The following is a 24,662-nucleotide window of genomic DNA, read 5'->3' as shown; positions in this document are numbered from 1 at the left end:
TCCCTTATTCAGCAGCTCTGTCACCTTTATAAAGTGGAGAAGTCTCGCACTACTCCCTACCATCCAGCCGGTAATGGCCAGTGCGAGCGCTTCAATAGGACTCTGCATAATCTTCTCCGCACACTGCCTGTTTCAAGGAAGAGAGACTGGGCGTCCTGTCTTCCGCAGGTACTCTTTTGTTATAACACCACCCCTCATCAAGCGACTGGGGAGTCCCCGTATTATTTGATGTTTGGGCAAGAACCGCGGCTCCCAGTTGACTTTTTGCTGGGGAGAGTTCAAGAGGAGGCGGCAGGTAGCGTCCATGACTGGATTGTGGAACATCAGACTAGGCTCCAGGTGGCATTTGAAGGTGCACGTGACCGTTTGAGGGCTGTTGCTGAACGACGTAAGGCACATCATGATCGGAATGTGCAGTGTACATCATTAGAGGAGGGCCAGTTGGTTTACCTACGGGAGTGTGGCATGCGAGGTCGCCACAAAATCCAGGATTTGTGGGATTCGGTGGTATACCAAATTGTGAAAGCACCAAAAGATGGTGGTGCTGTATACACAATCGCGCCGATGGACGAGCTGAGCAAGGTAAAGCATGTTCACCGTTCCCTGTTGAAAGCCAGGATTCAAAAATGTCCTCCAGATCAGAATCCTAATGATAGCCCTTTGAGTGGAAGAGCGTTGCCCTCTGAAGATGAGCTGGATGAGGGTGACTTGTTGGCTTTAGTGCCCGAAGTCCCTCAAGCTTGCCTCCCCATGCAACCTAGGTCGGCATTAAGAGATTCTGTTTTAATGGTTGAATCTGCACCACAGAGTGGGTTAGCTCCCTCTGGGTCTGTGACAGGGGTGCCAGAGGCCTCAGGACACTTGTGCTCTGGAGATGGGGGCTTGACTCCTGTATCCGTGGCTGTATCTACAGACCTCCCTGTTCCTGATTTGGCCGTACTGCGAAGGACAACAAGAACTACTGCTGGCCAACACCCTAACATTTATCGTCTCCCACGATCCGTGGGTGAAGCGACCAGTGAGGCCATGTCCTCATCTGAGGCTGCTTCAAGTGGGATTTCGGTCTTCTATAGGCCTTGGTGTTGAGTCCTGTGTCCTAGGGGTTTCTTTTGTATGGCATTGTCGGGACGACGATACAAAAAGCAGGGGTAGATTGTGGCAGGATGGCTAGATCCTCCTATATTTTGATTGTTAGGATTGTTGGCCTATCAGTGGTTAGGGGTGAGCATATAAAAGGTGGAGTTGTGTCACAAGGATGTGTTGCTCTTAGGTGCCCCGCCCCTTTCTGGTACCAGTGTTTACATGGTGGTTAGCAGTGTGGCTAACTTGGTCACAGCTCACTTAGGGTTCTTTTTGTGCATCTATCCAAAGGGTAAGCATTAGAGTAATGTGACTTATGGCATCTTTGTACTCTTGTTGTGCTAATGTTAGTGTTTTGTATCACTTTTAGCCGCATTAAGTCGACTGGTTAATGTTGCAACCGGTGTTTGGTCAGACTGCTTACTTGGGTACGTATATAAAGTTTATAGTACAAAGTTTAATCATACTGTGGGAACTAGTTGGTTGTTTTTCATTGCAGCAGTTCGTTGCTGCCCGCTCCTGGCTCCCACACCATCGTGTACATCGTTCATGACTTTGCTTCGGTGTGACGTTTGGCTGCATCCTAGTTTTTATTAACAACTTTTGGTTCCGGTTCAGTGCTGGCCCTGTCCATTTAGCATCGCGAGGTGCTTGTGTGTTGGAAAGTTCCTGCTGTGGTGCAGGGTTCCGGACATCAGTATTAAGAAGTGTTGCTGTCTTGTTCCTAGCTTGTTTGTTGTGCATTTGTTTTTCTTTGTACTCCATGTGGAAGGCCGGATGATTTGAATTATTCAGATTTATTATTTGATTGTTCATTTCTTTTGAGCCCAGTGTGTATTTAATTTTTTTTGTTTTTTTTTAGTTTAACTTTATTCTCTTGTGAATGTTTGTCTGGAAATGTAAATTATTTTCCTTTAGTTTTTTTGATCTGGTTTGTTCATTTACAGGTGCTGTGGGTCAAACCCCAAAAAGGGCAGGGAGGCAGATCTCCACATGTGTGCGGTGGTGGTGCTATCTTGTCACCGTGTGCAGTGTTGTGGCGTGTCGATCACCAACCAAAATCTCACTGGGTATCGTGTGTGTGTATGTGAATGGGTGCACCGATAGTGTGTGATAATTGCATTTTGTGATTCTTTAGGAGTTGATTCCAGCTGACCACAGCCCTGTAAATCTTTGCTCTTTTTGTGTGATCAGTAACAAGTAACCAAACATTAAGTGTGTCAGTGCTCATGTGATTTTTTCCCCTTTTTTTAGTAATTTTATTATTTGGATTAATAAAGTTCTGTATTTTGGTACCCATGTCTCTCGCTCTATTTTTTGGAACCGAACCTGCATTGCCTTGATTAGCACCTGTGGGTGCGTAGTATTTCCCTGGGTGCAAGTCTTGGGGTGGCGTAGTCCTTTGTCTAGTGTTATAGTGTCTGTTTGCCTATGGCCATGCTGCCACACTATCATTTATAAGTAAACAGATACGTTTCTCTTGACTGAATGAGTGCTGATTGATAGACTGTTAATCCTGTTGTTTAACTAGTGTGACACAGAGTAGGTTTCTTCATGCTATGTGAAAATATATCTGTTGAGCTGAGTAGTAGAAGATCAAACCCAGAAAAGGGTGGTCCATACAGTGGATCAATTACAGAGTGACAGTACTCATTACTTTGGAAGGAGGAGTTAAGTTGAGCGTCTTTCTCGCACACACACATTTTCGTTTTCAACCCCATCAATTGTTAAGCAGTGTAATTTTACTTTGTCACACATCTACTCTGTACTCATGCCCTGGCCATTTGAGCTGTGCTAACAGAAGGCTTCGGTGATCATATGTGAGGTAACAAGTCTCAAGCTCCTCAGAAATCCAATGGGTCCAAAGTGCATCATCTGATGTATGTCTTTTTTTTTTTGTTTTCTCTTCAATAACACATTTTTAACCAACAGAATTGAAGAATGAACAGGAAACCAGTTGGATTTTTAGCCTGTTTGAGACGGTCGATGTCCATCAGTGAAGAATGTGACAAGATGTGTTTAAAGCCTTCACTTATGATCCTTCATCTAAGGCACATCTTTTAAGGTAAGCAAGGGACAGCTTTAAGAAAAATTGGAGTGTAACAGAGGTGGTTTTAATAAATGGACTTGGTGTCAATTTGTGAATTCCAAATAAGGCAGCACTGAATAAGAAATCAATATGACTCTCTTGGGAAAATGCAGGAGCAGAAGATTAGAAATGCTCCTTAATTACAAGCACTGAGATTAAGATTGAGTGCTCTGTCATATTGGAACTCGCAAAGGTGGAACTATTTACCTTTATTGGCAATAAGAGAGACACAAAGTATTTCCCCTAATAAAGATAAAAAATAATAAAAACTCTTATTACTTATTAATTCTAATTCTAGCTGGCATCCTGAAGCAGCATCCTAAGTGGTTCAGAACAGGGAACATAGGCACAAATACAGTTATCATATAAACAGTGCTTCAGGACATTCCACTGAAAGTTGTAATAATGCTGTCTTAGAATCTGGTGAAAACACAGTATCTGAGGTGGCTGCATAATTAACTTGCTTCAGTTTTGGACCAGCCTTCATGTAAGAGGCACAGCTACTGTTTGATGACAGCAAAATGATGGCTAAGGATGCATCTCAAAGGTTTTGGTGAGTCATTGTATTTCAATATGGAATTTTCTTCCGTTTCAATGACACTTTTTGGGCCTGGTGTTAAATATTTGCCTGAGTTTATGTTTGCTAAAAAAAAAATGAGCATCAGATAAGACTCAGACTGAAAGGAAAATAATGAGATAAAGAAAGAGCAAAAGGGAGCCACACCTTATGCTTATCTCCAGTTGATTATACTGTGATCACATCATCATTGTGACCAAAATTGCACATTATACTCCATTATGGTTACTCTGGTGGAATGAATGAGAGTGCAAACAAAACTGGAAACAAAAAGGAAATTCTAAAATATTTTTTACCCTAGCAGGAGTGGCTGTGGTAGTTCATAACCTTGCATTGTCAATTTATTAGCTTCACTGAAGCATTTCAGTGGCTTCCCACCTGACACTAAAGTACTGAGTTTGTATTCAGCTAGGTTGTTCTTTTGTGTTGGTGCCAAGGGAAATTAGTTTGATGGATGCCATTTTCTGCTTTCCCTCTGGCTAGAGGATTTTTGTTTATTTTTTATGAATTAATGACTTTATACAGTGAATGCCAGTTTTGATGTGTACCGTACCTCAGCATACAAGTTGCTGCCTGTCTGGGTTATAAATATTTAAACACCCATATCATTTTTGTTAATACAGACATTAATTCACATTACACTAAAAATAATTTGACATTTTGAAAAATAAATTGATTTTTCTGTTTGTTTGCCATTTCCAATTTCAACTTGATTGAAGAGTGACAGTCAATCAGCAGTGGGGGATATAAAAAATGTGATGCTGCGTCTCATGTTGGGGGTCTGGTGTCTCTTTTCAATTGTGCAGATGGCACTTTTATGTTAGCACCACCCCCACAGTGACAGAAGATATTATTGGATGTTACAGCCTATTCATCAATTTTCTAATGAGCTGATTGGTCCACAGGTCTGTAGTTAACCTTGTTTGTAAGACAACATTGTGGCTAATTGAGCCTTCAACTTCATCGATCAAAAGATGTGCAAAGAGCCATTTCAAGCTTGGACTTCTTTTGTTTTAGCTATGCTGTTGTAGCTATGCCAAAGAAGGAGGCATGTTACCAACCACCGGCATGACTACAATAGCCTTGAATGTAAATATCAAAAACAAATTGTAATTTGAACTAGACCCATTCCTGTCTTGTAAACTATTGCTGTTGTGGGATGTAAACAAGGCCTTGAGCTACTCAGGCTGATAATCAAGATTCATTGTTGCCAGGCAACACATTATTTGCACAGTCCTGGACTGGTCTCTGTAGTTTGTGTAGCCGGTGTAAACAATATTACAGATGGGCTCAATGATGGCTCTTTAAACATGCACAATACTATTGTGTGCCCAAGAGAACATATGTGCAGCGTGTTGCGCTGAAATCCATCGTTCTTTACATGGTCTCTAAAGTGGCTTACACTGGATTACTGCAACAGACTTAGACAAATGCATGCTTTGTTAGTCAGCTCCCTCTGTAATCAATCCGTTTGGACACGTTATACAGGCCAGATGTTGCACTAGCAGCCATGGTGACAATGGGGGGGAAGAGTTTGACTGAATTTAGGGACGAGACAAGACTTTGAATGAATGTAGCCAAGGTTTCCAATGTGGCAACAATGAACACCTCCTTCACTGTTGTCAACAGGCAAAACCATACAGAAGTGTTCTAGCCAGAGGGGTTTCCCAGAGGCAGGAAATACTGGGAATGTAGGTGTCAGAGGCAAGGAATAGTAGGAATGAGAGATGATTCCACCTTTAGCTCAAGGCACTGAACTATTCGAGCATGGTTAATGTTGCCTGAGAGCTTTGGATCCAATGCACAAATGAAGATACATGAAACCCTTCATTCGAACAGTGACAAACCGTTACCCATTCATGCAAAACAAAAAAGCCTTATGTTTGAAATTGTTTATTTCAAACAATTTAGATTCTTCCGGCCATTAATACATTTATGCAATACTCTGACATATATGTGAGTATATGAGAAAACAGTGTGAAAGCATGTGAAAAAATAGTCATTTATAGCATGGTTAGACTTTGTTGCATGAAACTGTTTGAGTCACTGGCTCGCATCTTATATATGCATCATATTTGATTCAGTGCTACTGTGAATAGTACTGATGATTTTTCAGAGGCATTTCCACGCTTTTCTACAAAAATCCACCAGATGGCTTTAAAAATAAACCTTGCTAAATATATGCAGTGTGGGTGAATGTATGACAGCGGAGCTGACAAAAATATGCTCTATTGCCTCAGGGAACTTTCTTTGGGAGACGGATCTGTAATGTACTGTACACAGAGAGAAAGAAAGACAATGTGAATGAGTACGGAAAGTGAATGTCTGTTTGTACATGTCAGTGTTGAGATTTTATTCTGAAAATTGCAATTATCTGAGGAGACAGACATATTTTTCATATTTCAGCTACTGACATTTTTTTCTTTATATTCTCCTGCAAGTCATGCTCAGTTACACTTCGTGTGCCAATATAAACAGCTTACAAGAATACAAGAAAACTACCTAATGTGTTATATTTCAAAGTAAATTCATTTAAACGGGGAAGTACTGTCGGTTGAGGTAATTCCCTACAAACAGTACTTAAGTCACTGTCTATTCTCATAGGTAAACTTAATTTTTTATTTATTATTCATAACCCAGTCTTTTTGTGCGATCGCATGTTTATATTTGCCCAGACACTCTGCGTGGGCAGGGAGTGTGCATGCAAATATAGTCTAACGTGTGTACATGACTCATTTGTTATGTAACCAGCCACCATTTTGTGAGTCTCTCATCAGTCAAGCTGTGTGTCAGGAGTGTTGATTTGCAAGACAGCTCTCCAGCCCAGTATCTATTGATTTTTTGCCATTGATGTGAGGGGCTGACAACAGATCGAATCACTAAACAGTACACAAGCTCATTTCATAAACCTGGATTGTATTATTAACCAGATGGAAATGGTACTTCAGCCATCTGTGCTTTTGTTATGGCCCAAAAATCCTAATTGGCCAAAATGGCTCTGAGATACACCTGCCACCTGTTTTGAGCTTTATGCTAATATTCACATGAATATTATAGGTTTTATTAACCGTTTCTGCACTGGTACCTGACTGAAATGGTTTAAGAGTTGGTGGATTATTTCATATATGTTCATATATAATAGTGCAGAGTACTGGAGTTTAATTGCTGTACATCTGTTGAGTCTTTCAATGACGGATGAGAGGTTTTTGTGTATGGTAAACACAAGGAAATTATATTTCTCTTCCTAAATCTAGTTAAATGACTTGATGTCTACTGTCAACATAAACAGCTGGCTTTAAAAGCAGCTTCCTAAATGCCAAGTAACCTAATAAGTGACCATTTTAATGCTTTATGTGGCACCAACCACATGTGCCACAAAAACAACAAAATGATAATCTGCACAACTCCTGACAATTCATTCTTATTGAGATTGTTAGCATGCTGCTAAGCTAAAGGTATGATACTCTAATAAGCATAAAAATACACAGCTCAAAAATGTAAAAGTTTCATATCAGTCAACAGGATTCCTCATCTGCCCTCTTGTAATTCTTTTTTCACCAAGATTTCACTAGGTTTTGGAATAAAGTATGTGTGTACAGAACTGACAACATAGCATATTTTTGAGTTACGGAACATGATGGAAACAGTAAAAACTCTCAGGTGTGTGTGGGTGCTTTTGAAAAGCTCTCATGTGTATACTTCCCCTATCTGTCCCCAGGACTGGATATTATTATGAAGTGTTTTGTCTGCTGGGTTCATTATTGTTACAGCAGAGCAGGTGAGGTTATACACACTTTAATTAGTCACCAGGGGGGAACTTTGGTTCATTCAGGCTTTTAACAGACCGCTTTTGTGTTTCTTTTGTGCTTTTTGCAAGATGAGTAGTAAAGAAAAATGCTTTATATGGTATGTTTATCAGCCAGAAACGTATAGCAGTATGTATAGAACAAGCTAGTACTGACAGGATAAAAGGTTAAAAATAGGTTATATGCGCACTGCAAATCTGAACCTGAAATAAAATAAACTTGACTTATACAAAGCAAGCTGTACATATGAGAGCAATACATGATACTGGCATATACTGTATTATGTGATGTTGCATGAACCAGCTATCTGTGTTAGCTGCATATTTATCCCCATATTCTGAAAGCTGTCACTGCATCCATGTGCCTCACTGAGCATGTTGCCAAGCGGAGAAAGCTCAGTTTGGAATCTCCACAGATTCCTAGAGTAGCGTTCTGATGCCTGGATGCTCCAGCAGTTCTAAAAGTAAAGCAACTAAATATAGACCAAGGCTTGCATGTTGCATCCTCCCTCTAAGCTGATGGTGTACGTACAAGAAGACATCATTGTACAAAGAAGGGGCTACCATTTTATGAGTCTGTTATCATAGCCGTAGTCTGCGCCTCAGACAGCCCTCCCACAATCTGTTTGCTAATCATCTGATGCATATTGCTTACAAAACTAGGAAGTACTTTCTCAATCTTGAGAGCTCTAATTTATTTGACTGGCTTTACAGAACTTCCTAGAGTAAGGGGTCACAGCATTTTTTTAATCAGTCGACCAGACTGATAACAAAGTCATGTTTACAAGCTACTGGACTGACACCTGGAGTACTTTTAATGATGAAATAATCACTGGGTTTGCCAAACGTTTGCCAGGTTAGTGGTTTAATATATATATATATATATATATATATATATATATATATATATATATATATATATATATATATATATATATATATATATATATATATATATATATATATATATTGTCTTATGGGAGCAGTTAGTAATATGTTATTATGAAGATATGTATGAACTCTAAACTATGTCTATTTTTTTTTCGTTTTCTTTTTTTTCATTTTTTTCTTTTTGCATGCAAATTTCCAACAATTTTCTAGTGTTTTGTATACAACCATTTATGAACTGTTGCACCTTCATCCATCCATTCATTCAGTTTTTTTCCCATATTTGTTTGTTGTTGTATTATTGTATTGTATATATTGTATTCCAGATAAAATTCTAAGAAATTATGTATGAAAAACAGCAACCTGCTAATGTGGTGTTCCTCAGGAAATCACTTATCCCGTAAAGATCAAAGTCTTTGTCTTACAAGTCATTTTTTAGAAACCAAAATTAATGTTTTTATTTAGCTTAACCTGAAAATAATGTTTATTTAATAATCAGTTAACAAATTAAATGTATTTAATAATTAAACACTTAAATGTAATAACATACAAATGTTTTTAATTACACATTAGTACGCTTTCATATCCACTTTTTAATGATACACTGACGTTACCCAGGTTAAGTAAAAATATATTTAAAAAATTATGAATATGTAATACAGGGCATATATGTGATATAAAGTGATTTTTTTCTGGGTTTATTTTTTCAAATTAATGAGTCATGAACACTGAATGGCTTTCTCAAGGTAAATTAGAGGTAACATTATGTGACATTGTTTACAAGCTGTGTTTTATTGATATCTTTCTACGGTTGAAACTAGTGCCATAACTTATAGTTATATTGTGCTAAAATGACATTTATGGTATGTATTTAAATAAAAGCTGAAACTTTGTTACATATCAAATGTAACAATTATTGCATGGCAGGTGCATTACAAATTATGTTTAATAATGTTTTGTTATTGCATCAGTATAGACTAAGACTGATTTGGGGACTTGAGCATCAATATCAGTTTTTCGATAAAGGAATTTTTTGAATGAGAAATTAATATTGTCAACTCAGCCTAGTGTCAACACTGTTGACATGTTTACTTGCTGTAGCTTATCCACATTGTGTACACACAAAAAAAATATAGATGCTGACAAGCCAAAACACACTTTTGGAAAAAGGTTTCAGCCCTCCAAAGCCATTTTGGCAAAATAAAAAACTACTCTATTTTTTGTAATAACATCCCAAGGCACCCTGGAATTCTTCTAAAGCCCTCGTAGACCCAGGCCCCATGGTTGAGAACCTCTGTCATAAGACATTTGGTACAAATATCATAGTAGATTTGGCCTAGTAAAGGGGGTATCTGAGAATGGGGTTTAAAGTCCCTTTGTTTGTTAATAGAAAGCAAAAGCATGTCAGTATTTACATAAGCAGCGGAGGAACTCAACTGCAAATAACCCCAATGATTCTATTGCTATCGCACTTCTCCAGGTCTTTTGAGTGCCATGCCAGTGATTGCATGGCTGTGCCTCAGCAAATGGGTTCTGTCAGCTCTTTGCTATCACACTATCAGAAACTACAAGGCAATAAAGTGAGAATTAACACTACTCCTAGATCAGCCCTTCTTACACTCCCTGTTTATAGTGACCCAATCCTGTTATCAGAGCCCCAATTCCTTACATAGTGCCTCCTGATGTTTCCCAGTAACTGCAGTGACAAATGCCATGACAGCCATCCCAGCATACCCTGCTCCCTTCTAACCACAGCCTGACATGTGACACTACACTAGCTTGCTTCCTGGGGGGATGGATGGGGGAGATGATTGCGACTTGTTTTTATTTTGCATTTTACATTTTTAAAGAGTGTACATTTTGTATGCTGAACCTTGCTTTTTGTTTGTTTTAGAGGCTGAAAGTGAAGCCAGATTCAACAGTTCTCTAAAATAACTAATTCCTATTCAGTGCTGTGCATGAATTTTGGGATATACCACTTTTCTATGGAACCAAAAGAGTCTCAATAAAGATAAATGCACACACTACATTCACATATGCACACACAGGATTCATACATGCACACACATGATTCATAAATACACACACAGGATACACAAATGTGCACAAAATTTACAAATGCACACACAAAATTTAAAAAGCACAGAAGATTCACAAATGCATAAAAAATTCAGAAATGCACACAAAATTCAGAAATACACACACAATTCAGAAATGCAAACAACATTTACAGATGCACTCAAGATTCACAAATGCACAGGACAAGATTCAGAAATGTATTTCTGATGCACACACACATATATCTTGATTTACAAACTGCTTGCGGTCTGTGAAATTTTGAGACTCCTCTGACTTGGCTCAACACACAAATGCATGGAATGATCAGCAACCAATCAGATGTCTCCCTTGTTTTAGCCAATCACATGAACGCGTTCACACAGCCTATTTATGAAATTGTATGGAAATACAGATGTTTAGATTACAATTCAGGTTTATTTTTTATTATTTTTTACAAAATATAAATTTAAAAATGTCTCAATACATATAACCCATACTGTGACTGCAGAAAAAAAGTTAACCATGGATTCATTAATTTGCAATGCAATGGGCAATTATTTCATTTTATTGAAATATTTTAATGAAAGTAAAAAAAAAAAAACAAAAAAAAAAAAATTGCACCTTTTTGAATATTTTAAGTATATCTAAATATTCTTTTGGATGCAATATAGAAGTCATTTTAATTATAATATTCGGTCCCTACATGAAGAGAGAGTCAGTGGTCCGCTGAGAGAGGAAAGTGACTCTCCGGCTGCGCAAAGTGAGTCGCCGCTGCGTGAGGAAAGAGAATCATTCGCTCAACTTCGCTGGGTGAGGAAAGTGAATCGTTCTCTGAGGAAAGGGAGTCATTCGCTGCGTGACTCGTAAGGAAAGTGAGTCGTTCGCTGCGTGACTCGTGAGGAAAGTGAGTCGTTCGTCGTTCGCTGCGTGAGGAAAGTGAGTCATTCGCTGCGAGAGGAAAGTGAGTCGTTCGCTGCGAGAGGAAAGTGACTCTCCGGCTGCGGAAAGTGAGTCTCCTGCTGCGCAAAGTGGGTGTCCAGCTGCGCAAAGTGAGTCGCCGGCTGCGTGAGGTAAGTGAGTCGTTCGCTGCATGAGGAAATGAATCGTTCGCTGAGGAAAGTGAGTCGTTCGCTGATTGAGGAAAGTGAGTTGTTCGCTGAGGAAAGTGAGTCGTTCGCTGATTGGCTTATTAGTAAACAATCCCCCACGTGGGGTGCATTCTTGTGATTGGCTCAAACAAGGGAAATATCTGATTGGTTGAAGATCATTCCCTGTTTAAAAAAAGGCATTTGTGTGTCGAGCCAAGTCAGAGGAATCTCAAAATTCACACACAAATGCAGTAAAGTTCACAGACCGCATGCAGTTTGTAAATCAAGATATATGTGTGTGTGCATCAGAAATACATTTCTGAATCTTGTCCTGTGCATTTGTGAATCTTGAGTGCATTTGTAAATGTTGTTTGCATTTCTGAATTGTGTGTGCATTTCTGAATTTTGTGTGCATTTCTGAATTTTGTAAGCATTTGTGAATCTTCTGTGCTTTTTAAATTTTGTGTGTGCATTTGTGAATTTTGTGCACATATGTGTATCCTGTGTGTGTATTTATGAATTATGTGTGTGCATGTATAAATCCTATGTGTGCATATGTGAATGTAGTGTGTGCTTTTATCTTTATTGATACTCTTTTGGCTCCATACTTTTCAAAGACTGGAATAGGATTATCTGAGTTGATGAAACTCAAAACCACAACAGTACTCACTCAGAGGAATAAGATCAATCATTGTTATAGTGCTTGATGTCTCTTAGATAATACACAGATTCAATCACATCACATATAACCTAATCACCATAGAATGTGCTTTGAAATGTAGCTTGGATTCTTTTTTTTTTATCTGTAGTGATGCATTTCTACAAATTTACCCGCAGCTTTAGTCAGTGATATAAGAGGAATATGGGACATTATTTTTGTGTAGTGTTGTATTTGATGCAACTGTACTAAAATAAATCAAGCAATCAAATTAGGCAACATAATCTAATATGTACATACATGGCTCTTGTTTGGGAACTAAATGTACAGTACATGTGGAGGCAGTAATGATATGCCACACTCACTACACCCTCTAGTGGACAGTAATTTCAACTGGCTTGCAAGAATAATGTGCTTAAAGTGTAAAAGGAAGTTCATAATTTAAAATGTTAATTTGTAACCAGTGGTAAAAAAAAAAGTTAGTTGGTCAATAAAACATAGCAGAAAGTTACAAATGATAAGGCAATAGTTTGTTTAAGGCAACCTGGCTTTTACCGGACATCTTTCAAATGGGCAAAGAAATAAACAGATCTGTTCATGTGTGAATGTTCACATGAAATCAAGAAGTATTTAAGACTAGTTCCGACTGTGAAATTTCCACTTTTTTCTTAGACTCTTCAAACTCAAAAGGACATTTTAATCACAAATGTTACCAAAGCAAACAAGTTTCAAAATTGCATGCTATAATTGTGTGTGATTGAAAAAGGACTGAAAGCATGAAAAAAAAAAGGTTTCTCATAAAATTTACAGTATGCACATGTAAACAAACTTGTGGCATCAGCTGTGTGACTAACTGAATTTGTGCTGTTTGGGACTGTGATTGGTGGACTTTGGGAGTCCTTTGGGAGTATGGCAAGCCATTTTAACATGACAACTTTATTTCAGTAGTAGACTTTTGTATCATACATGCATTCATTAATTAACTGGTCAAACTTTATATTGGGTATAGTTTTAACTACTATGTACTTACTATGTACTATGTACTTACATAAAAAAAAGTACAATGTAGGCTACTTATTGTGGTCGTATTGTATTACAAACACGTTTGCTGCTATTGAGGTGGGATTTGGGTAAGGTTAGCAACAGGTTTGGTGGTTTGGGCAGGTTTAAGGGTGGGTTAAGGTGTAAGGCATGGGTCAACAGTGTTATTATAAATGTAATTTCAGAAATTGATTACAGACGTAACTTCATATGGTTTTAATATATAATTACAATGTAAAAACATGTATGTACACAATAAGTGCATTGTATCAAATGATTGATTTAAATATAATTACATAGTAGTTAAGGGCATTTAATATAAAGTACGACCCTTTCATTCATTAATTTGTTCATTTATTTACTTAGGTGAACAGGAAATGGGCTACTATAAAAACTTTGAATAATTACAACTAACTAAAAATAAAAAATACGTATTGGAAGCAGTAGCCTACCAAATTAATGGTTTTTAGTGCCTTTGTAAAAGATAAGTGTCACTATTGCATTAATAGAGAGGCTACTATTCACAGATAAATGTGAAAAGGGCTTGCCGCATGGGGAGGGAAGAGTACAGAAGGTGGAGGCGAACGAGGCTGATAGATAAGTCCAGACAACACCCTAAACCGGTTTAAAGTATAGTCCGTTTAATGTATGTGTGTGAGAGAATGCCACGGGCTGTGCAGAATGTCCTAGGCCCAAAAGTGCGGAGCAGTACAGAGCCATGCTTGCGTCTTTGTTTGTTTTGCACGTTTCCAAGCAATGATAACGCGAAATCGGGTAGCGTTTGAGGAAGAAGCCCCTAGAGTTTGCTAGCTCAGGTCTGGATGTAGCTGATTGGAGTAGCAGCAGTCAGAGTGGGAGATCACAGGGAGGAGGGGAGAAACTCTGAAGTGGCTTTTCTGCGTGTGTGTGTGTGTGATTCTCAAGCGGCCATGTTAACCAAGAAACCCTGCGCTACTGCTGCTGTCCACCCGACTGGTAAGGAACAAAATGCCCGGATCTAAGAGAGCGACGCCGGTCTCATTTATTCTCCGGAGTGGATTGAGGAAATGGCTTATTTATCCGATTTAAATGATCCATAACGCTTGTAAGGCTCGCAGCTTTTCGTTTCATTGCTCGCCGTTGACTGCATGGTCGAGTACAGTAGCTATAAGCCCCGGAAACAGCAATGGAAAAGCAGCCGTTTTGTACTTATTGGTTATTACTGTTGCTATAGAGACTAGATATAGAAACCAAGCGCTTTAGATGTAATAGCCGTTTTATAGCTCGCGTGTCTGTATTACAGATTTTCCTCGTGCTAATGTTGGTTTTCGTTTGTTGTGGGGTTGTTCAATTGTTTAAGTGCCATTCCGGTCTTATGTATCAATGCATGTAACGTCACGGGGATATAGTTTTCATTTACATTACATTTACATTTATTCATTTAGCAGACGCTTTTATCCAAAGCGACTTACAGATGAAGACAGTGGAAGCAATCAAAAACAACAAAAAGAGATATATAAGTGCTATAAGTGATATAGTTTTCTTTTGTCTTTTAAAAATACTGACAGGCAGTGTAAACATTTTACCAAATAAATTTTTTGCTGTTTTTCAACAGGCAAAGGGGGTGAGATTTGCCAGCTCCAGTCTTCCCCAGGACTGGGCATCGGGGGTCCCCGAGCTGGAGCCGGGACTGAAGCCACATCACCCGTCACATTACCACCACTCAGGAACAGCAACTCTCTCACGGTAAAATTAACCTTCTTGCTTTCCAGTTCCACCTTTCATGTCCCTTTATTTGTTCTCATAATGTGTTTTTTCTAAATTAAGTAATTATGAGGCTTTTTTATTGTCACGTGTGCTGATTTAAAAACAATTAAAAATATGTGGAAAACATTTACTTTGTATTTAGATTACTGTATGTGTTTTTCCTAAACATTTTTGATTAATGTTTGAGGTATATGTACCAGAAGAAAACCATTTTCAGTTCAGTATAAATCTGTTTATAGTATAAATCTGTTTATACTGTGCTTTTTGCGATATTTTTGTGTTTGACTGCATTTTTACAAAAAATAGTTCCTAACAAGTCACACTGAGCAAGATAGGTTATTGTTACAAGATAGGTTATTGTTACAAGATAGGTTATTGTTACAAGATAGATTGTGGTTATAACAAATTAACTTTGACACCCCTAAAAAAAAATCTTTCTAATTTTCCTCTGACCACCAAGCACCCATTTCAATATGCTTTATAGCTTGTATTGTTCAGAGCCCTGAAGTAATAGTCCATATTGTGTCAATAGTGTGAGATGTTGGTAGTGCATAAGCAAGGTTCTGACAGAAAAGAAAGTCTGACACGTATATAAACGTAAAAAATGAAATTTGATGATGGTTAAGACAAAATCATCACTTTATTTGCAAGGTATGCATTTTTAACAGACAGTAATTAGAAGACCTTAACAGTAGTTTTAACATTTTGAAAACCAAAATGCATGCTTTACCCATTGGTTTTGTAAATATAATACTTTTTTTTTCTTTTTTGAGGAAAGTAATATGAGCAGTAGTAATGATCAGTGGCTCTCTCAGAATCATTGGCTGATGTATTGTGTGTTGCCATTAGTGGGGGATGGGAATGCTCAGGCCATAAGTGTGACGCCAACAGGCACAGCTGAAATCTAGTGAATTTCCTAGATTTCTATACATCCAAAATTACAATACACTGAAGTCTGCATGGCAAGGATATTTTGCATGGTATTTTAATAATAAACCGGATATTCCGATATATAAGCTCATAATGCATGACAATCAAGTAATTTGTTTATCAGTAAAGTTTAAAGAATTGCAGTTCATATAAGTGTATTCAACGTTATTCTGAATTAAATACAAGAATTGGATCAATGCCATTTATGACTAAGTACCCCGGAGTTCTTTTTTTAGCTGTCATTCTAATAGGGGTAAATATAGACACAGACTCGCGTGGTAAATGCATTTGTATGTCTGCTTTCTCTAACAAGACAGATTTCCTGTGATTTGTTATTTAACTTACATCAAATTACATTTTAGCATTGTATTTGCAAATCTAGCTCTTAAACCAACATGTATATTTAATGACATTTAACTGATTATCTGGAAATACATTTGCAAATAATCATGTATTCCCTGTTTAAGCGAATAAGTGAAGACCATGCAGACCTTGCTTTACTTCCATTTAGGATTGTTTTAGGTTTCTGAAGATGCAAAATAAACCTCACATCTTACTGGGAATTATAACTTGCACCTTGCCCTTACTTATTACTTACATGGCAATTAGGTGTGATGATAAGCTATGATGTGATGATGTTAACAGTAATTTTAAAGGGCTTATTCCTTGGTTATGTAACAGATTACATCAACAAATTAAATCTGATTGTTTGATGCGGTATATTGAGCTGATTATTTATAAGATATTAAAATACATTTTGTTTATATTGTCTGCGTACTAAGTCGAATCATGCATGGCATTTAGTATGAAACATGGGGACTTTTTCTCTCTGCATTTGTCTAAAAAAATATATAAATAAAATAAAATGAAATATCTTTCAAAGTCCAGTTAAACTCCTTAAGGGCAGTTGAATCACAGCTTTTTAGCACTTCAATCATGCAGTAGGCTATATTTATTTTGCAGAATAAGTGAGCATTGACCCCCTACTTGTCCAGATCATGTTAGAATTAACCGACAGGGCAGCCAAGTACAGAATAATTAAATTGACGCTTTATTCAGATTCACTCTTAGTTATACACAAGATGGGAGAGTATCTTGTCTATGATGCATAATCTCTAAAATAAAAAAAACAAAAAAAATTTTTTTTTTGGGTGGCTGGTAAATTATTTAGACTACCCTGACTCAACCAATCCATAAATCTCTGCTTTATATAATTTGCTCAAATAAATTGATGTAATTTTTTTTGTGTGACACCTAAAGACTGGTTTATTGATTTAGGATCAGCTATTGGTTACATTTATATTTAGATTTGGCATTTAGTTTTCTAACCCAGAGCTTTGTTGTTCTACAGTGCATCATTGTCACTGCTCTTGTCTTGTATAAGGCAGGGGAAAAGAAATATGGCTGTATATTGAGTGTTTTAAGAGCAGATTGTATCAGAGCCCTTGGATTTAGAGTTCAAGCTGGGTATTACTCTTTATCTTCAGTCAGAAGTGTAGAAACATCAGCACTGACCATCTGGGGATTACAAATAGTTTGAGATTAAAAGGATCTGAAAAAATCTAAAGTCTTGTATTACCCTGATATGTTATTTAGTTTTCGAGATTATCACTCTTTCTGCATGTGAATACAGCATGGCTGAGATTAGACAATAAAGCACAATTAAGTGGATTTATGAGCATTACCATTCAAAACACAAAAATAAACACTAATCCATTAAAACTATTAGTCTGAAATAATAGGACTGCAGCCATGTCAAGGGAGTCATGTTCAAAGGTGTAAGTGTTTTTGTGTTGAATGAGAAATTTGCCACAAATGTCTGACTGAAGCAACAGGATGTCCTTGTAAAAACAAGATGCAGAGGTAATCACATTTTCAAGGAAGCAAGCATCTTGCCGGGCAGGAGATTCAGGAAAGCAGGAAATTCATGTCTAATGTCCTTAAATAAACAAAAACCTTGCCTGCATATTTTTTTTTTCAAACAAATAGCATTTGAAAGTTTAAGAAATTGCACTCAACACCTCAGAAACCAATCTTTTAGAACAGTTATGTAACGTTTTGAAGTAAATTATGCAAACCATGAAGTCATGAACACATTGATTCCTTTGCAAAAATAGAAAAAAAAAATGTTTACATGATTATGTGAGAAGGTCCCATCATGTTCAGTCCAAAGTCAATACATAGCAAGGCATACCATTTAGGATTATACATAAGTGCCGAATCTATTTTTATTCTGCACATTTGGTCTTTCAGGCCTTTCTTTTCATTCTGTATATTATGTGCTGATCTCTGGTCTTTAGTTTAGGAGGCTTCATTCCTCTTGATCCAATAAGTAAAGTCAAGTCTGCTTTATTTTCAATTCTTACACATGTACAGCACATACATACAGATAATTGAAATTATCGTTACTCTCAGACCCTTGGTGCATACAGATAATACTAACAGTAGAGCATAAAAATAAATATAGAGATTAAATCTAAAATACAACTATATAAATAAGGGCATGTAAAAAAAAATACAGTTAAAGCAGCACAAGGCAGGGGTTCAGGGGAGGGGGGTTCAGAGCATTTAATTATACCCTGTCTAGGCTTTTCTTATTTTTTTAGTGTATCCAAATACATATACAACATGCAAGGCTATTGTAGAGAATCATGGAAAAATTGTTAGTCATTCTTACAACAGTAGTGTTATCTGGCCTGAAGTTACCTCCCTTTCACTTTAAACTTTAAGGTTGAAATTAGTTGAATTTTCAATACCTTCAAAAGATTCTATAGTTCTAGTCTGTTTTGCATCAAATCTAAATTTGGTTTGTTAATTTAATTCAATTCAATTCAAATTTATTTGTATAGCGCTTTTTACAATACAAATCGTTACAAAGCAACTTTACAGAAAATTATGTTTCTACAATATTCAGTAGTAGCTTATGGTGGTGACTGTCAGTTTGTGCACGTTTGACAGGATTTTTAGAAAAAATTAATACAAGACATAATAAGCCAGACGATGAACATTATTAATATTATTAATTAATAATTATTATATGATGCAGTCACACTTATAGCAATATTTGTTAGTTCTGTTTGTTGATTCAGGGTTTGTTGATTTACAGTTTTATCAGCTGTGTTCTCTTAATTTATTTTGAAATCAATCCTCAAATGATGCATGTTGTTTTTGTTTTACCTTATCCAGGCTGGAGGCAATAAGCACACAATGAATGACCATCTGCACGTCGGGAATCACCAGCAGATCCACGTTCAACAGCTGTTTGAGGAGAATAGCAACAAACGGACAGTGCTGACTGCACAACCCAATGGGTTGACACCGTTAGGTAGAGCAGGTCCGGCCATGCCAGAGAAGCAGCAAGAAAGCAGCCAGTGTCGTCAAGGCAGCTCAACTTCCATCAAATCAACTGAAAGCAAACCCAAGCCAGCACCTTTGACTCCTGAGCAGGCCATGAAACAGTACATGTCTAAACTTTCAGTGTTTGAACACCAAGAGATCTTCAGCTACCCTGAGATCTATTTTATAGGTCCAAATGCAAAGAAAAGACAAGGTGTAGTTGGGGGTTCAAACAATGGTGGTTATGATGATGATCAGGGCTCCTACATTCATGTGCCCCATGACCATATAGCATATAGGTATGAGGTACTAAAGGTTATTGGTAAAGGCAGTTTTGGCCAGGTGGTGAAGGCCTACGACCACAAGAACCACCAGCAAGTAGCCTTGAAAATGGTACGGAATGAAAAGCGATTCCATCGCCAAGCAGCTGAGGAAATTCGCATTCTGGAACACTTACGCAAACAGGATAAGGACTCCACCATGAATGTCATCCACATGCTGGAGAACTTCACATTCCGCAACCATATCTGCATGACGTTTGAGTTGCTTAGCATGAACCTTTATGAACTTGTCAAGAAAAACAAGTTTCAGGGCTTTAGTTTGCCACTAGTGCGCAAGTTTGCACACTCCATCTTGCAGTGTCTCGACTCCTTACACAAGAACAGAATCATTCACTGCGACCTCAAGCCTGAGAATATCCTTTTGAAGCAGCAGGGGCGCAGTGGGATAAAAGTGATAGACTTTGGCTCCAGCTGCTACGAGCATCAACGGGTCTACACTTACATACAGTCACGCTTCTACAGGGCCCCAGAGGTCATTCTGGGTGCCCGATATGGGATGCCAATTGATATGTGGAGCCTAGGTTGTATCTTAGCGGAATTACTTACAGGGTACCCTCTCTTGCCTGGAGAAGATGAAGGGGACCAACTAGCATGTGTCATAGAGCTGCTGGGTATGCCCTCCCAGAAGCTACTGGATTCATCAAAGAGAGCCAAAAATTTTGTCAGTTCAAAGGGATACCCCCGTTACTGCTCAGTCACAACCTTACCTGATGGCTCAGTGGTATTGAATGGGGGAAGGTCACGTAGGGGCAAGCTCAGAGGTCCACCAAGCAGCAGAGACTGGGTGACAGCACTTAAGGGCTGTGACGACCCCCTCTTCTTGGACTTTCTCAAACAGTGTCTAGAATGGGACCCGTCCCTGCGCATGACCCCTAGTCAGGCCCTTCGCCACCCATGGCTCAGAAGACGCTTGCCAAAACCTCCCACTGGGGAGAAAACCACCATAAAACGGATCACTGAGGGTACTGGTGCTATAACTTCAATCTCCAAATTACCTCCCCCTTCTGGCTCAGCCACAAAATTAAGGACTAACCTGGCACAAATGACTGATGCCAATGGGAATATACAACAAAGGACAGTGTTGCCAAAATTAGTTAGCTGAACACTAATTTCTTTTTTTCTTTGAAATTCTAATATTGGAAATTGTGCAAAGCTGAGCATTCAGAAGTGTGGCACTTTTAGAAATAAGAGTCGTTAGCATATCCACAATTTATGAACTGCTTTGTAGCACCTTTAGTTGGAGTTTTTTTTTTTTTTTTTGGAAAGTTAAAATGGCCAAGAAAGGGGGAACAACACTTTTAAGTTTTTATCTCTGGGCTGGTAGAATCCTGCTTTGAAGGAGCATTCATACAATATGATCTATAATAACTAAAAGTCCCACTTGGTTTAATAACTAAATCTTGTAGCATAAAAAGTAAATGGCCTCACCACAATGAAGTAATGATAGAATACATTGTTTTGTGTGCTTCTGAAATTTTAATCACCACCCTCAGATCCTGTCAGATAAATAGTGCGTTAATGGGTGAGGATTAAAAATGCATTTGACTAAAAGCTATGTGATCTGAGGCTTGTTGCATTTCCCAGCATCATTCTTGTCAATATCAAGAATACAGAACACACCATGGTAAGAGAAACCGGTCATAATGGAAAGTGGATGTTGCAGACTGTTATGAGATAGCAGAAATGTTTACAAGATAGATTTGGTTTGTGCCTAAGAATCTCTTGACATTCCTTAAATAAATTATGAGTAAAAGAGAGGGTGTCTAGAGTGGTCTACATTACTGTAGATTCATGGCAAATGTAAAGGAATTGATGTGGTTTGAAACAGTAAAGTTCTCAGTAGGACTTGACAGGTGTACGTTAATGTTATTATAAGCTATTCACTGGAAGAGTTGCTTTTGAACAAGTACTGAAAAAAATGGTGCTTTACCTTTTTTATTTATTATTTTTTTATAGCTTGATCCATAATGCTCATGGATCAAAACAGTGTTGTGTAATCACAATGAGCAAAGACTGGTTAGTTTGCAAGTTAGGTTCTAGATTTCTTTTGTCTTTAAAGTGGATGCTGTTTTGCAGTGACTAGGACTAAAAATTGAAGAATAGGAAGGCAGGAAATTGCATTTACCTGAATGCAAGCAAGTACCAATGCTAATAAAGATAAATATTTTTGGTGGACAATGTTATGGCAGAGCATGACAGTTGATTCAAGTTTTGAAATCAAATGTATAACTACTAAGACAATACCGATGGCTACATTGCATACCCTCATATTAATTTTGTGGATTTGCTAATATCAGGCCAGAGTTAAAATTCTAAAAGGTTGTTCCTTTTTTCATAATAAATAATGTTACAAATAAGCCATTAATAACACTTTTTCCCCAAATATAGAACAGCTGGATTTGAAAAGGCTGGCCATTTTTGTAGCATGGAAAAATAATTTGACTGGCATGGGTGTAAAAGTTTAAGTTTATTTATTTAATTTTATTGTTTCAGCATAGGTGGAACCAGTGGCCTGAATATGGCTTATATATCAATTGAGTGATTTATGGTGTAATGCACAAAGAAATATATCTGCCACTACTCAGAAATACTACTCTAGCAGGAAGCAGTCCTGCTTACTCTTCAAGCAGTCATGGATTTTGGGTGTGTCGACGGGGATCTAACTATGGGCTGTCAGGGAGACCAGCAAAGCTGTAATGCTCATGTTGATTCCTCAACCCCACACTGGAGAGTGAGAGTGCCCTCCAGGCCTACTGCACACTGCACAGGGGCTCAGGCCCCTTTGGACACCCATAGTGCTTTATAGATACAGAAGTTACCTGCTAACATCAGCAGGCATTTCACAATGTACTTTACACTTTTTTTATTGTTCTGTGAATTGACAGCAGTGTGGAATAATTGTGCCCTTAGGTTTAATGCAATGTGCCTTTGGTTATCAATGCCATTCATTTTATTTCAAATGATTCTCCCTTTCATTTACTTTGAAAGACTCATGGTGATTCTCTTGCACACGATTGAGCATCGCCCAAAGATACTTCCCAAACCTCATTAAATGGGACTTGGGAATAAGTGGCTGCACGGTTGAGTTTGTACATGCAGTTTGGACACTCAGTGTTTTTTATACCATGATTTGAGAGGAGAAATAACATTTGGGCCCTTTTCCAACAGGGATGTCTTAGTAAGAGACAACAATTACTACAGTGACATAGAACAAATGTCTTCAGCACTGCATTCATGTTGTCTTAACATCAAAGTATTTGCGGAGATACATTTGGTTAATTTTATTACAATAGAAATAAGAACACATTTTTAATATTTTACCTCAGACTGTTGTAATATTCTTGTACTTTATGAATCCAGGGCATTTGGTACATACCAGAGTGCATTCCTTTCTGTGTTAGTGGCTATGAGGGAAAAGAAGCCAGAATTTCTCTTTTTACCTGATCAAAAGGCCATCAAGCCACTCAAGGGTATGTCTTGAAATTGATAATCCTCTGTGGAGAGGCAATGATAGGGGAAGGATGCTTGAGCTCTATTAGACTGTCACATCACCTGTTAAAATGTCTGACAGATGTAGCATACCTCCAAACCTCTGTTACTCGACATGGTTGGATGTATCTCTAGAGCAGTGTAAACTGCAACCCCAAGAAATCCACAGTGAGTCCGTTTTCATCCCAGTGTGCAATACAGTGGTAGCATTGTTGAGGAAAATCAAACTACATTTTAAGGTTACATTTTAAAACAATGTGCTTTTTACGATTTTTAAATGTATGCCCTAAATCTTGAATCTAGCTACCCACTGTCAACTTCGGTCAGTTCTCTTTTAAAAACGAATCTTTAAATGGAGGAACAAAGTTGACGTTATTTATATTCAGCCACAGAACTGTACTGTACATATGTGAATTTGTTGAGAATTTGATGTGGATGTGTACATATGTATAATGTTTTAATTTTGTGAAATGCTGCTGAAAACACTACATATATTGCTGTAGTGGGGTTTTGTTGTTGGCAGCCAGTTTAATGATACTGTATGTATTGTACAGCTGACGGAAGAAGAGTTTTTTTCTAGTGATCATTTGTTACATTTTATTGTTGTGGCTGGAATATATTAATAATAAAAGTTTTAATGTCCATCTTAACTAAATGCTTTTGTGGTGATGTTATTAAGCAATCTGAAAAACCCAAATTCTGTATTTCAGTTCAGATCATCTGTGTGACAGAATTGTTTGACCACACATTAGCAAGAGGCGGTGTGGTATAGTGGATACTGCTTAAGGTAAGAAACCAGAGGGTTGATGGTTCAAATCACAAAAGGATTGAGACATGAACTAACATTATTGTGTCTTTCAGTCACTTGAGAATAATAAAGAAAGAGAACTATAAAATGTTAAAAATATTTTCAGAAATCTTTCAAACTTCCGTACCACAACTATAAAGATAACACAGAGGGACAATATTGTTGGCACCATTTTCAGAGCATTTTCCCATAAATGATGAATGATAAAACATCGATAGCCAATCAAAATCCACCCGACTTTGAAGCATGTCTCTTCATTGTGCTCACAGAATAGTGGCAGTGTGCAAATTGAGTAAACAGTCTGTTGCAATTTAATATTGCTGTTACAAAAATAGTTATTTTTCATTGTATGAACAGCCTTAACCACAAGGAGTATTAATGATTATAGAGGAAAGATTACATTTCTACAATAATCAAGTCATTGGAGCCAGGTGGACAAATCAAGTCAGGTGCAGGTTTGACCAGCTTTGCCAAGGAAAAAGATTAGTGCTGTCAAAAATAAGTCTTTGTTTACATAATATATATATATATATATATATATATATATATATATATATATATATATATATATATATATATATATATATATATATATATATATATATTCTTTATGTACAGTTGTGGTTTTCCTTAAGGGAACTTTGGATACCAAATATATTGTCAATGCAAACACAACATGTGTACTATTAATAAAGCATAGAGAAACTGCAAAGTTGTTTTACCTGTAA

The 24,662-nt window shown here is 37.5% G+C and overlaps 1 protein-coding gene across 3 annotated transcripts; it reads left to right on the top strand.

The window, feature by feature from the left end:
• The first annotated feature begins 2,610 nt into the window (after positions 1 to 2,610).
• LOC127956736 (dual specificity tyrosine-phosphorylation-regulated kinase 2) lies at positions 2,611 to 23,781 on the top strand. 3 transcript variants are annotated; one of them, XM_052554907.1, is made up of 4 exons: positions 2,611 to 2,905; positions 3,013 to 3,145; positions 14,879 to 15,009; positions 19,147 to 23,781. In XM_052554907.1, exon 4 carries the CDS (start codon positions 19,168 to 19,170, stop codon positions 20,737 to 20,739), a length of 1,572 nt encoding a protein of 523 aa, XP_052410867.1. In that variant the 5' UTR covers positions 2,611 to 2,905; positions 3,013 to 3,145; positions 14,879 to 15,009; positions 19,147 to 19,167; the 3' UTR covers positions 20,740 to 23,781. The 3 variants fall into 3 exon arrangements, with proteins under 3 accessions (XP_052410867.1, XP_052410865.1, XP_052410866.1); XM_052554905.1 differs by lacking the exons at positions 2,611 to 2,905; positions 3,013 to 3,145 and adding an exon at positions 13,846 to 14,259; XM_052554906.1 differs by lacking the exons at positions 2,611 to 2,905; positions 3,013 to 3,145 and adding an exon at positions 14,229 to 14,368.
• Positions 23,782 to 24,662: the final 881 nt, after the last annotated feature.

Source organism: Carassius gibelio, chromosome B4 (genome assembly GCF_023724105.1).
Source record: "Carassius gibelio isolate Cgi1373 ecotype wild population from Czech Republic chromosome B4, carGib1.2-hapl.c, whole genome shotgun sequence".
NCBI classification, from domain to species: Eukaryota; Metazoa; Chordata; class Actinopteri; order Cypriniformes; family Cyprinidae; genus Carassius; species Carassius gibelio.
This window is presented reverse-complemented; position numbering and strand designations above follow the sequence as displayed.

Bases quoted from the DNA above. Each gene is read 5' to 3' on its own strand.
- LOC127956736 (XM_052554905.1), top strand. From the start codon at position 14,214: ATGTTAACCAAGAAACCCTGCGCTACTGCTGCTGTCCACCCGACTG. The intron at 14,260-14,878 runs GTAAGGAACAAA...GTTTTTCAACAG, and splicing joins TGCTGCTGTCCACCCGACTG to GCAAAGGGGGTGAGATTTGC. The intron at 15,010-19,146 runs GTAAAATTAACC...TACCTTATCCAG, and splicing joins GGAACAGCAACTCTCTCACG to GCTGGAGGCAATAAGCACAC.